General features: G+C 43.7%; 1 protein-coding gene across 3 annotated transcripts in view; it reads left to right on the top strand.

Moving 5' to 3' along the window:
- nexmifb (neurite extension and migration factor b) overlaps positions 1-15,373 on the top strand; it is a 53,953-nt gene that overhangs the window by 29,052 nt on the left and 9,528 nt on the right. For 2 of the 3 annotated variants that reach the window (XR_005693818.1, XM_040015404.1), the window contains exon 2: positions 10,289-10,431. Coding sequence is in view for 2 of the 3 variants with exons in the window: in XM_040015404.1 (XP_039871338.1) it covers positions 10,338-10,431 (94 nt within the window). In the remaining variant the exon portion in view is untranslated. The remainder of the gene's footprint in view (positions 1-10,288; positions 10,432-15,373) is intronic. The other variant, XM_040015405.1, reaches the window with a different exon arrangement.

The following is a 15,373-nucleotide window of genomic DNA, read 5'->3' as shown; positions in this document are numbered from 1 at the left end:
GTCCCATCAGCCCTCCCTGCAGAACCTATGGAAACATCAGCAGTCGGGGCTTGGAAACAGAAAAGTGATTTTTTTCTTCTTCCACAGTGTGTCACAGATGGTGGGAAAGCCTTTGTAATGCTAATATAATATCACACTGTGTCGGCCTAGCTCTGCAGTTCGCTCTGTGTACCAAGCAGCCTGGCTGTGGAGTGATTTACCAGTATGGAGAGAAAAAGACCTCCCTCGGTTCACACTGAAAAGGCTGTGTGGTTGGCGGGTCCTGCTGCGACTGGGTCCGCCTTGACTTTATTGATTCCTTGGTCCATCTAGCGCTGCGTACTGTTAATTAACTGTGTTTCTGAATGTTTGTAACATTGTGTGTGCTTATGAGAAAGGATTTTACAAAGAGGGTCCGGGCATTAACAACAGTTGAAAAGGCTATAGAAGGTGATTTTTCATAATCATCGGAGACAAGCTGCTTATTAAGGCCAGTTATTTTAGACAAAAAAAAATGCACATGGTAGCACAATAAAAGCTTAAATGTTTGCATCTGGCATTCTTTCAGCAAGTATTTGTAGTAAAAATCAGCCTATTATCTACTATAGTGCCTCTTACTACCAATGTTATGCCACCTCCCAACAGCTAGCCAATGGCAGGCCACTTCCTCAGATAGTAACCAATGACTCTGTGGCAGTGAGTCAGCTGCTGGAGAGGAGGAGACAGGGACATTGATGTCTCTCTCTAGCTGTGCCACGTCACACTGTTGTCGATTCGATTTCCAGCCCTCATCCCTGGTATTTGAATCACAAGGGGGAGCGTTTCATATCCTTGCTGGGAGAAGAAGGGGGATCTTGTCTATCTGAAAGAGCATGTTGGATTAAGGGGGTTATTTCCCCAGAGGGGGGGATATGAGAGTGAGTGTCACTCAAGACAGCACTCATTCTCACACAGCCTCTGCCTCTGCATGTTGCCAGGGAGCCCCAGCTTTGACTTCTTCCCCTCTCCCCCTTTCCCCATGTAATCCTTAGCGTTTGCTTTTACCCCCCCCCCCAACAACTCCTCTTCCTCTGTCTTGTATGCACCCTCTTCCTCATCATCGCGACAATCCCTTCACGCTCCCTTCCTTCTTCCCCTGCTGGTTCAGTGCTGCCCTACAGGGAATGGAGAATTGCGTGGTTCGGTGGATGGTTGTTATTCCAATCACACCTCTGATGTAGCGAGGGTCCAGTAAAGTAGAGAATAATTGGCAGGTTCCAGCAGCCTTTCCATTCTAGTAGCGTGCACGTGTATTTGTGTGTGTGTGTGGCAGGGATGAGAGGGGCTTGCTTTGGGTGCAGCCTTCAGAGGTCATTTCATTAATTATTAGCTCCTGTTCTCAGCCTGCGCAGTGATTGTCATGCACGCGTTGACAAAACACCTTGCTTTTAACGATGAAGATAAAAAAGAAAAAGAGCGATGGTCAGTTATGCAAAAATAAACCCACATTTTCTTCAAAGCGCCCAATAACGTGTGTTGGATAGCTGAAATTTGGCTGCAGTCTTTTGTCTCTTAGCTAGCTTGCTCAAGATTCAATCCTCCCCTGCATCATAAATCATCAACAGTATTTGTGTCTGTGATTTTGTATTTTAGATAAAAGAGTGGTTTTGGAAGTGGAGCAGGTGTTGGGTAAACACGCAACTAATTAAATTAGGGTCATTCGGGGTCGGGGGGGGGGGGCAGAGGGCAGAGGTCACAGGTCGCATGTGTTCACCCTCTGCCTTCTCGAGAGTCACTGACTGATAGGACTCCGGAGGTGATCACTGATACACATCAATGGAGCCAAGCAGGGCAGCTAATCAAGCATGTGGGGTATGGGGATGGGGACAAGCATCAGGGAAAATAAACCAGTGCTATCTGCTGGCAAACACATTGACCCACAGACTTAATGGAACATGTCTCCCATAGGTGCACTGCTCTATTGATTAGCCATTCTTGGCAGTTGTAGCCAACACTGATATTGAGTGTGATTTTTGCTTTTTTCCACCAACTCTGCTGTAGGCAGGTCTGTTCTTGCAGAGCCTGAATTAAAATGGTACAGTATATTTCTGTGTTGCTACAGGTGCTTTTGCCCCCCCCCCCCCCAAGCTGTGATTGCCTGACACGGAGGCCAGCACCATAGCGACCATCATCACTTCCTCTGATGCCCTTTCCTTGTGATCCAGCCTCACCTTTAAGGGCTTCTCATTATGAGGGACTCTAAGTTCTTACATGAGGAGACGTGCACACTTATGTGCACAGTATAAATGTTAGTACACACACACAGACATATACACACCTGTAGGCAATACATAGCCATAGACAAAGACTAGTGCGTGTTTGTTCATAGCAAGGAGCACACAGACACACACACACAGATCTGTTAGCATGGCACACATTTGCTCGAATGCAAAGAAAGAGTAGGTAGTGACCATGAAAACTGCATAAATGTCCATTATTCCAGCGCGCATGTGAGAAAGGTTGAATAAAGTGGTGGTAATAAAAAATATCGATCACTCAGCCCACAGCGTGCCTGACAGGAATCGTTGTGGCAGAAACAGGCATTGACAGAGGGCCTTTGCAGGAATGTAAACCTGCAGGACATTATGTCATTGCGTCAGCGCTGAAGTAACAGCCCAGAGTCTGCAGAGCCTGATTTAGATTCAGCAAAGCAAATGAAGCGTAGCTCTAATAAATGCAGCTGTTGGAAATAAGATAATTGCATCTCCGTTGCTGTTGCAGCAAAGATTATTTGATGCATGCTCTCTGTGAAAGCGTGAGAGCGCTCGGGTTTGTGTGTGTCAGTCAGGAGATCGAAGTGATGGTCATGATTGTTAGTTTTGGCTCCGTGTTTCTGGGGGGTGGAAGCATCTTCTGTATTTATCAGCAGTTACTCATACATCAGCATCTTTTTAACTGTACTGAGTGGGAGCACTGCGTACATAATGAGTGTGTATGGGAATGTGTATGTGTGTGTTTGAGCTCGTGCACAGGGTTGCTTGTATGCAGAGCCTCATTAAATACGCAATTGTTTCATAAGACTGACCCTTCAAGAGCGGTGGGTGGACCAAACGCAGATTTGCTCAAATGAGCAAATGAATCTGTAATGTGGAAGCTTATAGTTTACCGTGTGTGTGTGTGTGTGTGTGTGTGTGTGTGTGTGTGTGTGTGTGTGTGTGTGTGTGTGTGTGTGTGTGTTTGTGCACGCTTTGTGTGTATAAGCATGTTCAAACATACCATACATTTCTAGTTTCAGTGATCAAATAATTTAACATTACACGCCTCACACAGCCTTCCTCTGCGCTCTGTACTGGGCTTGTTATAACAGCCTCAGGCTGGTCGACATTTTTTTTGTTAATGTCATCACATTAACTCAGTACTGCTATGCGCTTATATACCATAAGGAGACTGCTGTACATGGAAGCAGGATATATCCATATGTTAGTGAGGATGCCATCGCTTCTGTCTCATTAGCAGCAGTGCTGAGGCCCTGAGCTGCTTCTTGTGCTCCATTGGGACAGCTGATGAGGCCTGACTATATGACCTTTAACAACCTAATCAACTTTTAACACCTCGCCTACTGCCTGCCTTATTGCCATTCTTCTCTCTACCATTCACCGGGCGCTGCCCCATCCCATATTTCTTCTTTTTTGGTAAGCAGTAACCTTATTTTGACTGATCAGCGGTCCATGTATGAATGAAACAGCATTGTAAACACATGCTGCTGCAGTCTCTGGAGGCACGTAGGGATTTATTGTAATAGGCTGTCTCCCTCCTCACTCTTGACCTTCCCTCTACTTATTTTTCTCCTTTCCTTATCTCTTACTGTCTTCTTCACCCCACTGTTGGAGAGCTCGGGATGTATAGAAAATAAAAGAGAAATATCAAACCATGCAAAATTAATGCACCATGTGGTAGGTAGTTAACTGTGTCGCGTAATTAAACTACAAAGGAGAGGTAATTACAATCTGTTACAGTTACTCAGAAAAATGAAATTACAGCTATGAGTGAAAATGATGATTACACATGCGTATATAAATATTTTTCTCAGTGCATTTTTTGTTAATGATTTTGAACAAAGCGGGTCGGCGCCATCAAGGGCAGGATAGCTTATAAGGAGATGGCTTTACGTCTAGACACGCTCCATTTATCTGGCAGCATGCTCTTAGAGTTTGAGTTTTGTTTTTGAAAGCAAGCAGCCTGCCATGCCTGTAACCAGTCGACCACACGGCAGGCGGTCATGTCATCAGACGAGAACACCTTTCAGTGCTGAAAAGTCAACAGTATTTTCTTTCAGGAATAAGGAAAATGCCAGGGGTGTCAAACATAAGCCCCGGGGACCAGAATGGGCCTCACACAGACTCCAATCCGGTCCACTGGAAGGCTTTGGAAAATGCAGACAAGGTTATAAAGGATGGACTTTAAACTGTAAGTTTTGCAGCTTACCTCCTGATAAAACCCTCACCCATGGTATTTCATATTAAGTAATAGATAAACAATGAAATGACAGTAGAAGTCTTGTTTTATTTTTTTTTTTACAATGGGTGCAAAAATGTTTTTAAAAAAAGAGTATTTTCTGTGAATGAACAAAAAAATCCCTGCCTTATAATTACAGGACAATCTGGTCAATGTGCTACCTGAAAATCTAATCTAATTTTACAGACTTTTACAGTCAAAGACTCATGCTGCCAGATTTCTTTCTTTAATGTTGCAGAATTTCTATATTATGTAGGAAAACTGAGATGTAATGTTGAAAATGGGCTTCTTTTTCTCATATTGAGATATTTTAGGGATTAAATGTTGAACGTGTAAACAGTTAAACTCCTTTACACTGACAGAAAGGATGGGTTTCACTGGTCTGGTCCACTTAAGATGAAAGTGGGCTCCATGTGGGGCATGATGTAAACTGAGCTTGACATCCCTGCTCTGTGGGTACTGCAGAGTAAAGCGTGCTAATAGAGGTGAAATGCTTTCAGCATCAAAATGCTCAAACCTGGAAATCATCGACAGCTCGCAGAGAACTTTTTCAGCTTTGCTGCTCCGTTTAAACATTTGCAGTTTGTTAACAAGTTGCATAACTCTGTCAAGTCTTCAAGTTGTATTTTTTACAGCGTAGCAGTTCTATGCAATCTGTCATATTTTGCATTTGAAAAGTAGCCTCAGTCCATTCCTGTTTCTGCACTTTATAGGAAAACAAACTAAATGTGTTTTTTTTTTATTGTTAAATGCTGCGTATCTAAGTCATTTAATAGTCCACTTATCTGCAATCTCCGCCTGTTACAAAGTGCATATGTTTCCATAATCATTTTAAATAGGAAAAATCACTTTGCTGCGTCCAGGGTAGAACACCTCCTTTAATCTGCAGCAATTTCCTGTATATCGATCATTTCCGCACATATAAACGATCCCATTGTCAGGAGCTTGTATTAAAATAACCTGCAATTATTTTAAATAAATCCTCGAGAACACGCGATGATATAAAAGAAATTATGTTTCTATCTGTTTAATATTTTAAAAAAAAACACCCTGAAACCTGACATGGGGGATTAATGTTGCAATAACAGGCACAATTCGCTCAAGTCATTTAATGGAGTAGTTACTGCGTGTGATTATTACGGCATTTGCGAAAACAGAGCAGCAAACAACTTGAAATGAAATGCAATAGTAACAACAGTAAAACAATAAGGCCTTAATGCTTCTGTATTGTGTCCACAGCGGCTAGAAGTAAATGAACGCTTACTTAAACAATTTATCGAGCTGCGACTTTAACAGAAATTAAAGCGGTATTATGCTGCATTGAATTATATTTCGGCGGCTTTTCCAACAAGAGACCAGAGATCTTACTTAGCTATTCCTGAAGACACGGAAAGCATTTTATCCAGGGTTAGCTAAAGAAAGATTAAAAGCACAGGTTTGGAAGTCTGAGCCCTTACTACCTTAATAACTAAATAAGTAAACATTAACTGTAATCAAAGATATTTAAAACGGTGACGGTGCACGCTAAGGCCACGCAGGCTTGGATTAAATCCCATCATCAGTGTCACTCATACTATATTTCAGCAGGCTTGCAGTCATTTTAATAGAAAGATAGCATTAATGGCTTGAGCGTTTTCCTGCCATACACTCCTGGGCCTGCGCCTTTATTTTGGAGCATGCAGAGGCCTGAGGGGGTAACAGTAGCTACAATTGTCCAGATCTGTCTCTGCAGGTTGTGCTGCGCTGATAAAGATCCAACTCTATAATCCTGATTCATAGTGAATCTTTACCTATCAGATGCTTCCTGGGCTCTCCAGCAGCCCGTGATTGACAGTGATTATCTCAAACGCAGGCCGTATCTCTGCCATCACCGTGGCCGTGTCAGGGGGGTTTTAGGTGAGGATGTTGGATCAAATACAGCAGCAAACAGCTGACAAGGAAGGTGCACAGTAGCAGAGGCGCGTGTAGGAAACACCATTGAATTAAGATTTGCAGATAAGGAATCTTTTTTTCCCCCTCCCTCTCCATGTGTCAGAGACAAAATCATTGAGATTTCTCCTCAGCAGCAGCAACAGCAGCACCGGCCTAACCTGCAGAGCACGCTCATGACACGAGTTAGCCGGTGTGAGCTTTGTGTTGAAGAGGCAGCTGAAACACAAACAGCGGGACAACACGGGAAGCATATGGTGCTAGCGATGCAGCAGTTGTTGCTGTCAAAAACATAAATGCTGCTGAACACTGTTACTGCAGGTGCAAATTAGCAACACTGCTAATGTGTTCACCGTATTCGATGTCAGTCTTGTATTTCCTGGTCTAATTGTATGAGGGTTTGCATAATGGCCTTTGTTACAGCACGACATTAAAAGAAAGATTAATACTGTGCCGCCATATCGACCAGCTATAATTGCAAACACCGATGGCTCACTCGTTTAACATGTTGGCATTCAGCAGGCGGTCATCTGCAGCAGTCTTTGCAATGTGTTCATTTGGAGCATTTATCAGAAGACGTGGCAACACGAGTTGATGCAAATGGTTCGATGAAAAAGGGTTTTCTGAGGTTCGCTTGGCCCTCGAAAGAGGAGAGCTCTGACATATGAGCTGCGAGGAGGCCCGCTGACCATTTGACAGAACAAAGCTCGCGTTTGTGAGACAGAAACGGAAGGAAGGGTTGGAAGGGAGTACCTACTTCTTCGTCTTCCTGTTCACAATAGCAGGGCAGGTCCACGTGTGTTAAAAAGCTACTTAAATTCTCAGTGTCGTTCACGGTGTGGCTCTAAGCACTAAGGTTTTCTTCCCAAATTTAGAAAACCTGAAAGACGAGTCCAAACTGCTTTTACTGTGTGGGTCTGTGAATACAGTATGTGATATTTTTAAAATTCATGATGTGTGTACAATTGTGTGTGTGTATTGGATTTGTGCTTCTCTGTAGTCCTACCACGTAGTGCTGCAAGCTCACGAGCTCGGGAGTATTACCGTGAGTTGCGTGTGAGGCAGGTTACTCAGCCTGTCTGCAACCAGTGAACCTGCTCTGAAACCGTATACCTGTGCTGAAAACAGGAGTCGCCATTTCAGCGCTGTCTGTTTGGATCAGTGTTCCCTGTGGCACTATGCCCTCTTTGAGAGCTCCTCTGTTGGGGATCTATTCCTTAGCCCCTGACTCTATCCCTCTGTTGGCACAATGGCCCCTTTGTACCTACATATACTACTGCTGTGGGACCTTGCCTCGTAGTTTTTGGCAATTATACACAATCCCACTCCATCTATCCCCCTCGTTGCCGCTTCATTGACGAGAAATGCAATTGGATCGAGGAGAAATGCGGTGAAACGGAGACCCGGGAAGAGGCTTGCAGGAATTAGATTGTGGCGCTGATAAGTTCCATATAGAGCAAGTAAACATGTTCTTATCTTGTTATCCAGCTTACACATTAACACATGGCGCGTGTGGAGGAGGGTTTAAAAGGATAAATCAAATTCTAATCATTCTGTTTGGCTTTTTCCGCTCGCTGCTCTTTGTCTCTATTTCAGTTTCTCATCGTGCAAAGGACCCCAGCCCACATGCAAGAACAATGGAGGGGGGTCAGAAGTGCTAGCTATTTTCCTACACCTGCTGAATGCTACAGAAATGAGTGCACAGTGATTATGTGCCCTAATGTGTGGTGTTTAAAGAGTGGTTTCCCGCAGCAGAGTTAAATGGTGGTGCCCTCTGTGAAGTATTAATGATGTGGATGGATGAATCAGGTCGGCACAAACCTGTTGACGGCAGCCGTGGCGCTCTCTTAAAGCTGCACCCAGACATCAGGCTTAACCGCTTGGCAAATTGGACATGCTTGTTGGCTGTAGCTCCAATTTATGTGCACTCTCTATTGCAGTTAGTCCATCTTCATTATTGAAATGGCCTCTCGTCAGGTCTTGACAGAGTGGTGGAGATGGTAAAGGGTGGAGTGCGCGTGTGGTGGTGGTGGGGGCACATACAGAAGAATCATGAATAATGTGGAAAATAAACACATTTGAAGCACTGGCGCTGGCTGGCAGAAGGGGTGTTGGGAGTGTTGTTAAATGCCTGGCTTTCATTTTCTCTCTGCTCCTCTCTCCCTCTCTCCATGTGATTGTATGTGCAGCCTCTGCCAGTGGATGTTGATGCTGTGGATCCTCAGCCTTGGGGCTTTATCTAACACACATGCAACCGAGCATAAACACAGACACACACACACAAGCAGCTCTCAGTGCTGAACTCTAGCAGCACCTCTGTGGCTTGACCAGCATCCCAGCTGTGTGTTGTGTCACAGCCATGCTGGAGACACATTGCTCGGTGGCCACAGCCTATATTTAATAGGTTGCTGTTGTGGCTTCGCTATTCACCTCGGGATCGTTGCATTGGTGATGGCCGATAAAGCTGAGCCCAGCTCAACCGCGTCATCCCGTTTGGTGGCGATATCCGCTTCCAACTCGCGCATTGTTGCAGGCGACACGTTTATTGCCGGATGTCAAATTTCAGCTCCTCGGTGAGGCCAATTGATAGGAGATGGCCTCAAAACCATTTCGTAGCTCTGTAAATGTACACTTAAGCCCAGGCTTTGGGTATAACAGTGCTTCTCTTTGAAGAGAAGAACAGGATCTAACTGAGTCTACCTACAGGGTCCCTGTACCTGCTGCACACATGAGTAGATGTGATGGCTCATGAGGTAATTACCCACTGAGCTGGTCTGTAAGCTGAAGCAGGGGTTCCCTTCAGGTAGCGCTCTCGCTCAGGTCAGTGAACAGCTAATGACATTTAGAAGAAATAGGATGAAAGAGGTGGCAGTTGGTTGTAGTCAGCCACACACTACCTTTGTCTTATTGTCTGCCGTCTGTCTTAATCTCGCAGCCACCCTTTTCACACCACAAGGAGATCGTGTTATTAGATCCCCTCCCTGGGCTCATTTGTCATCCTGCAGCACCACTCCTCTAGAGGAGGACTGCAGGAGAGGAAAAAAGAAAACAATATAAGCAGGCAGGAGGCCACAACATCAAATGTTCATCATTTACCATCCCAGAGTCTCTCTTATCGCCATTATTCTTTCACAATCACAGCAGATTAATATGCTTTCTTTTTGTTGCCCCTCTTACTGTGTCTATTTTTAAAAGGCCGACAAACTTCAACCTCTCTTCTCTCCTCTACCCTTTAATATGTTATTTTGTATTACGCCGTACCCGGCCCTCGCACGCGTGTACTCTCAATCATCCCCCACCCCCACTTTTCACCATCACTTGCTACAATAAAAAGTATTGTCAGTGTTCACAGTTTGCTGTCACCGCCTCAGTCACATCTCTTTAATCTCTCCTCTTTGAGCTCCTTCAGATTTCGTGCTGCTGAGGCGCACGAGAGGGAGAGAGTCAGCTAATTACAATAAACAAATATGCTCAGAGCCGCCTATGTAAGGTTGGCATAGGTTAACAACTCTGCTATAAATGTTAAATGAAGCTTAAAATAGGATCGTATGGCATACAGTTGCCATAGCGATCCAAGCTGCGATTCTTTGTGTACTTTCGTGGTTGGCAAAGTTTAAATTAATCTTAGACACGAATCTGTGATACGGAGAAGAAATGAGTGATTGTTTGATGCCCCAAGGGCCTGTTTGATGCCTCTATCGCGTTTGGAGCTTTTTCTTGAACCGCCACAACTTTGTTTGTCTGTGCTTAGCGTCGGTCTTTTGTTGTAATGAAATCTAATGCACTGCCGTTAATGCCTTTCTGCCTCAGACGCATGGCGGTCGCCCTTTTTTACCGATTGCCTTCTTACTCACGTCTCTTTCTATTTCTCTTTGTCTTTCAACAGGTGGGACAGTCAAAATGATGCGTGGGTGGTGCAGCGTTGAGCCGTATTGATGGATGTGTTAACAGACAGCAGTCTCACATTGATTGTGAAGACTTCAGAACCCGAGAATCCAAATGCAGTGGAGAGCACAGGTAACTATTCAGGTATAGCTCGTTAACACCATGTTTTTTGTGTTTTTTTTAAGTAACTCACATGAATGCTAATTTTGCTCTTTATTTCTCAGCTTTAAACATTTAGAGAAACTTGGTTGCAGAAGAGAGTTTTTTTTAAATTTGCCCAAGAATATTTAAGCACTCATTAAAATAAACGAAAGCTTATTAACAACAGTTTCTCTCACAACACATTTAAAACTTTGAAAAGACAATTAGTATTAGCACATAGCACAGAATTAGCTTTCCTTGAATTAGCTTTTCACCCTCAGTTTTAAGCTCTTTTACAAGATATGGGGAGCGTGAAACACATCCTGTGTGTGTGTTTTTTTTAATGAAAAGTGGAAAAGAATTATTAATTGAAGCTTTTTAAGCTGTTGTTAATCCTCTCTGCTTATGCTTCCACAACACAGAAATATAAATCTATCTTTTCTCATAAAAAGCTGCAAATATAAAAGTGGGTGGAGCCATTAATTCTCTCACACACATTTATTAGCATCGTGAAAACAAAAGGTCTGCATCATTGTTTTAATAATAACTGTATTGTTATTTTCTTTTCTTGTTATATTTCAGTTTTGGGCTTCTGTTTTTTTTTCTCTGCAAAATCTCAGAAACCGAAACCTTGATTAGTAATTATATATTTGCAGGAAAAAAGGTTGCAAATGCTTTGAAACTGCTAAGATTTCTACACTGCGCATTGTCGTCTGAACTTCATTTACTCTACATAGTTTCACTTAACTCTTTACCCCTTGAAAGCCTACGAGGAGTAACCCTTGAAGTTCCTGTCTGACCTGAGTGGTTTCTGTCATATTTCAGGCCTGCCTATATAACGCAATGACTTGTTGGTTCCTAAGAAGTTAGTGAAGGTGGTCCCTGCCTATGCAGCTACCCTTGAAAAAACGGTCTTCAAACCACATCTTTATTGATATAAACTGAAGTGTCAAAAGTCATCATTAGACGTTGTCTAATGGGGAAAGGATTAATCAGTAACACACAAAAACATGCATTTTTGAAAGTAAGGGAATTTCAATAATACAAACTCGCCCTTATGGGGGATAGTCAGATGAGAGTCAGATGTTGTGATTAAGGAACACCTGACTCCAAAGACCGTCTGCAATTTGACGTTGGAGTGCGAGATGGAATCGAGCCTGTCTCCAAATAAAGACAAACATCTGGTTAGTGCCAAATTCTGCCCTAATGAAGAAAGAACCAACTTTCACAGGACTTTAAGAGGACTTTAGGAGGAAATGTTATGAAGATGGGCATAACTGTGTCCAAGTCAAGGAATTTTAGGACTTTTGTAGCTTTCCCTGCAAAGATCATACCAAGGGCACCAGAAGAGAGACAGCAAAACACCTTCGGAAAGTTATACAATTTGCTAAATTCACTTGTTCCCTGTCCACTATGAAAAACGCACACAATTATTTATGAATTAGTCCAGTTGGATTTTGTTTTTTTTTTACTTTTTGCGACCACATATCAATTTAGAAATCCTGGTATCTCCAAAGGGTTTACAAATGTTTTCTTCTAAAAGGTATATGAGCTACTTTTTGCTGCTGCCTTATTCACAAGGGGTCTCCACAGTTGCTAGCTCCACATGTTTGATTTGGCAGAATTTTTATTTTTGTTTTGCACCAGATGCCTTTTCTGATGGAACCCAAAGGGATCTGCGTCTCTTTCCTGGATCAAACTGGAGAGCTTTCAGTGCTAGGCAAATGTGTAAACCATTTCAATATGGGGTCACTTTTCTTTTAGCTGAATAAATGGTTTTTAAAACCAAATCTAACTCAAAAGAAATCAGATAGCAGTGCAATCTCTTCCTTTTTACTGGACAATAAGCCCTACTGCTGCTGTGCATATTCAGTCATTCACCCACCGCCTACTTCTCCCCATAGTTTCCACCAAGCACCACTGATCCTTCGATGAGGTTTATCTCGGTGTTTCAGCTCTGGTCAGCCTCAGTTGGAACTGAGACAGATTATCCCCAGCACTTGCCTGCTCCTTGAGAGGCAGCAAGAGGAAAAGAGAGCAAGAGAGATGAGGAGAGGTGGAATGAGAGCATTAAAAAAAAAATACAGGAGAGAGTAAAAGCAGCTCCATTGAGCAGGAATAGGGTAGTTCTTTGAGGAGGATGGCCATGAATCATGCCGCAGTTACTCACCACTTATTACGAACATCCTGTACTGGCCGGATTGACCCCCCCCCCCCCCCCCCCCCCACACACACACACACACACACACACCCCACCACAACCCCCACTACCATTCACAAAATGTCATATAGTGAAGATGGAGCAAGCGGCTTCTGTGGCTGGCCTACCAGCTGGATGACTGAACGCCCCGGGTGGCTGAGCTGCAGAATGGCTAGCTCTGCATTTTACGATTGTAAAAGCCTCCATGTAATGGGGATAAGAAGCAGGAAGTTGGAAGGAAAAAAGGGTGGAAGAAGGGATGAAAAGGGGGATGGGAAAAGGAATGCTTTCTAAAAGCCATGGCAAAAGGGGAAAAGGCCATGTCAGCTGTTTTCATTTGCATTGTGTGTCATATTGTGATAGCTGAAAAATGTGTTCCTTTGGCCATTCCTTTGGAGAAAATGCATGAATTTAATTTAATGTCAGTGACATGTGTTTCTGTTATTCTTAGGCTTTTCTGTTTTCTTTGCTTTATAATGTAGCTCTAATTGGAATGTAATTAAAGAGAAAAAAGGCATACATGTGTATGCGCACGTGTGGCATCTGACACACTAATAGATAGGCACACAGGCGCCAACTAGTCTCTCCCCTCATGTCCATGACCGTGTCCCTCGGCATGGGCTTGTTACCGTGCAGAGCTGCCTGGCACAAAGCAGCCTGGGCCTACCTCAGGTGGACGAAGCCCCGAATGTTATGGCTAGAAAAAGAGATGTGTCTCGGAGAGCTCCGAGTGCTAACTGGTCTGGTCTGGTCTGGTCTAGTTTGGCAGTGATCGGGCTGTCTAGCATGGCTGGGCTTGGCAGTGTTGGGAATCAGAAGATCACCACCACCTGCCAGCAGCCGGGGTCCTTCCATATGCTCAGTGGTGAATGTCCACGCCAGATTGCATGAGCCATGTCACATCCAGCCTCGGTTTCTATTCGAAGAGCTTCTCTCCCGATAACACCATTAGAAAAGTACAGCCGTGCTTGGAGGATCTCAGAGTGTATAAAGCTTGTTTTTTCTTTTTTGCTACTCTTTCTGTAAGCTAAATATTGGATTCTGGCAGCAGCGACTATTTTGGATGTGTATCTTGTTTACATTTGCCAGCTCAGATATTGTAGTAACATTATGTTGTACCATATCAGTGAATAGGAAGCTGCCGATCCCCCCTTTGACCCCAAATGTCAAACTCGATTTGTCAGCTACAGTCATCGCTGTAAGACCCAGTGTGTGTGTGTGTGTGTGTGTGTGTGTGTGTGTGTGTGTGTGTGTGTGTGTGTGTGTGTGTTTGTATACCTGTCTGACTGACTGATCTGTGGCACATTCTGAACAGCTGAAGAGCTAATGGTCCAGCTGGAGACAGATGGCCTCTCGATAACACTATACCCCCAAGCCAATACTCACACTCTATCACTCTCCCTCTCATACACACACACACACACACACACACACACTTTCTGCCCCGCTCAGCACATACAACACACACACACACACATTGGACAGGATAGATTGTTAATCCATTATAAACCCCCGAGGAAACACATTTCTCAATATGAGTTTAATGTTTCAATTTTGACCAATCTTTCGGCGATATTTGGTGGCAGCTTAAGTTACACGTGAGCACAGAGGGATGAAGGAAGTTAATAACCTCTTTCCCTTTTCCTGTAACTTCCTCATTTCGGTGGCTTCGCACCTTTGTAGGGCGAGCGATAACTAATCTCTGCTTTATATTTGTCTTGTCTCCGCGTGCTGGAAATCTGCTCTGTTTACATGTAATTCACGATGAAGTGTGCTCACGAATGGAAAGCGTTTCCTTTTGTAGTCCTCCTCTTTACAGTAAGCGACCGTGTAAATTTGCTGATATTCTATCTTAAATATAGAAAAAGGGTATCTGTCATGACTCTCCGCAGAGAACATGTGTCAGTCCCATGCTTTAGCTCTGAGGTCATTTTGGCTCACAGACTGAGGACCTGATGGCGAACGCCTCGCTGTGATGCTTCTGCAGCCTTTGACGAGTTGCTGCTATAACAGTTCTCTGACGATGAGAGGGAAAGAGAGGATGGATATTTCTCTAGAAGCTTTCTTCATTAAGAGTGACAGTACCGTAGTCGCATGCTTTTAGTAAGCACTGTGGCTGCTCCGGTGTGTCTGCAGGCCGCAGACCCGTAGAGACCAGCTCTCAGAAATTTCATTACCTCATTAAATCACTCTCAAATCATATCCATATTCAAAGATTTACTCACCGCCAATACAGCAACGCTGAATACGGTTTGCTAAGCAGTCTTCCCCTCAAGCATTTATCACTACCTCAATAATGATTAGGCGCATCCATTCTAAAATGGGGGTTGTTGCTAGTTAACCTCTGTGAACACATTAATTGCTGTGCTAGGGTTTTCAATTTTATTTATTTTTTTCTCTCCCTGGCATCGTTTTAAAGAATATCTAGAAGGCAGCAGCTTGGGATTATAGAGGGAGGCAGGTGTGGATGGTATTGGTTATACAGTCTCCAACATATGGGCCTGTCGTGTCCCATGTGTACATACCTGCCTCCGCTGCTGTCATCTAATTATGCAGAGCAAACACAGCGATCTGCCTGCTGCTGCAAGCCACTCCTGCGAGTTTTGATTGTTACTCATCAGATGGATGTCTTCAACTGATTAAGACATTGTCACAAGTGACCTGTGGAAAATCACCAAAATCTACTTTTATTTGAGTCATTGTTTCGGTCGGTCTGTGTAATTTAATGGTATCTTGTTACTTAAA

This window comes from Simochromis diagramma, unplaced genomic scaffold (genome assembly GCF_900408965.1).
Source record: "Simochromis diagramma unplaced genomic scaffold, fSimDia1.1 OVJJ01000685.1, whole genome shotgun sequence".
NCBI classification, from domain to species: Eukaryota; Metazoa; Chordata; class Actinopteri; order Cichliformes; family Cichlidae; genus Simochromis; species Simochromis diagramma.
The sequence above is the reverse complement of the archived record's forward strand: the minus strand, read 5'-3'. Positions and strand labels throughout refer to the sequence as shown.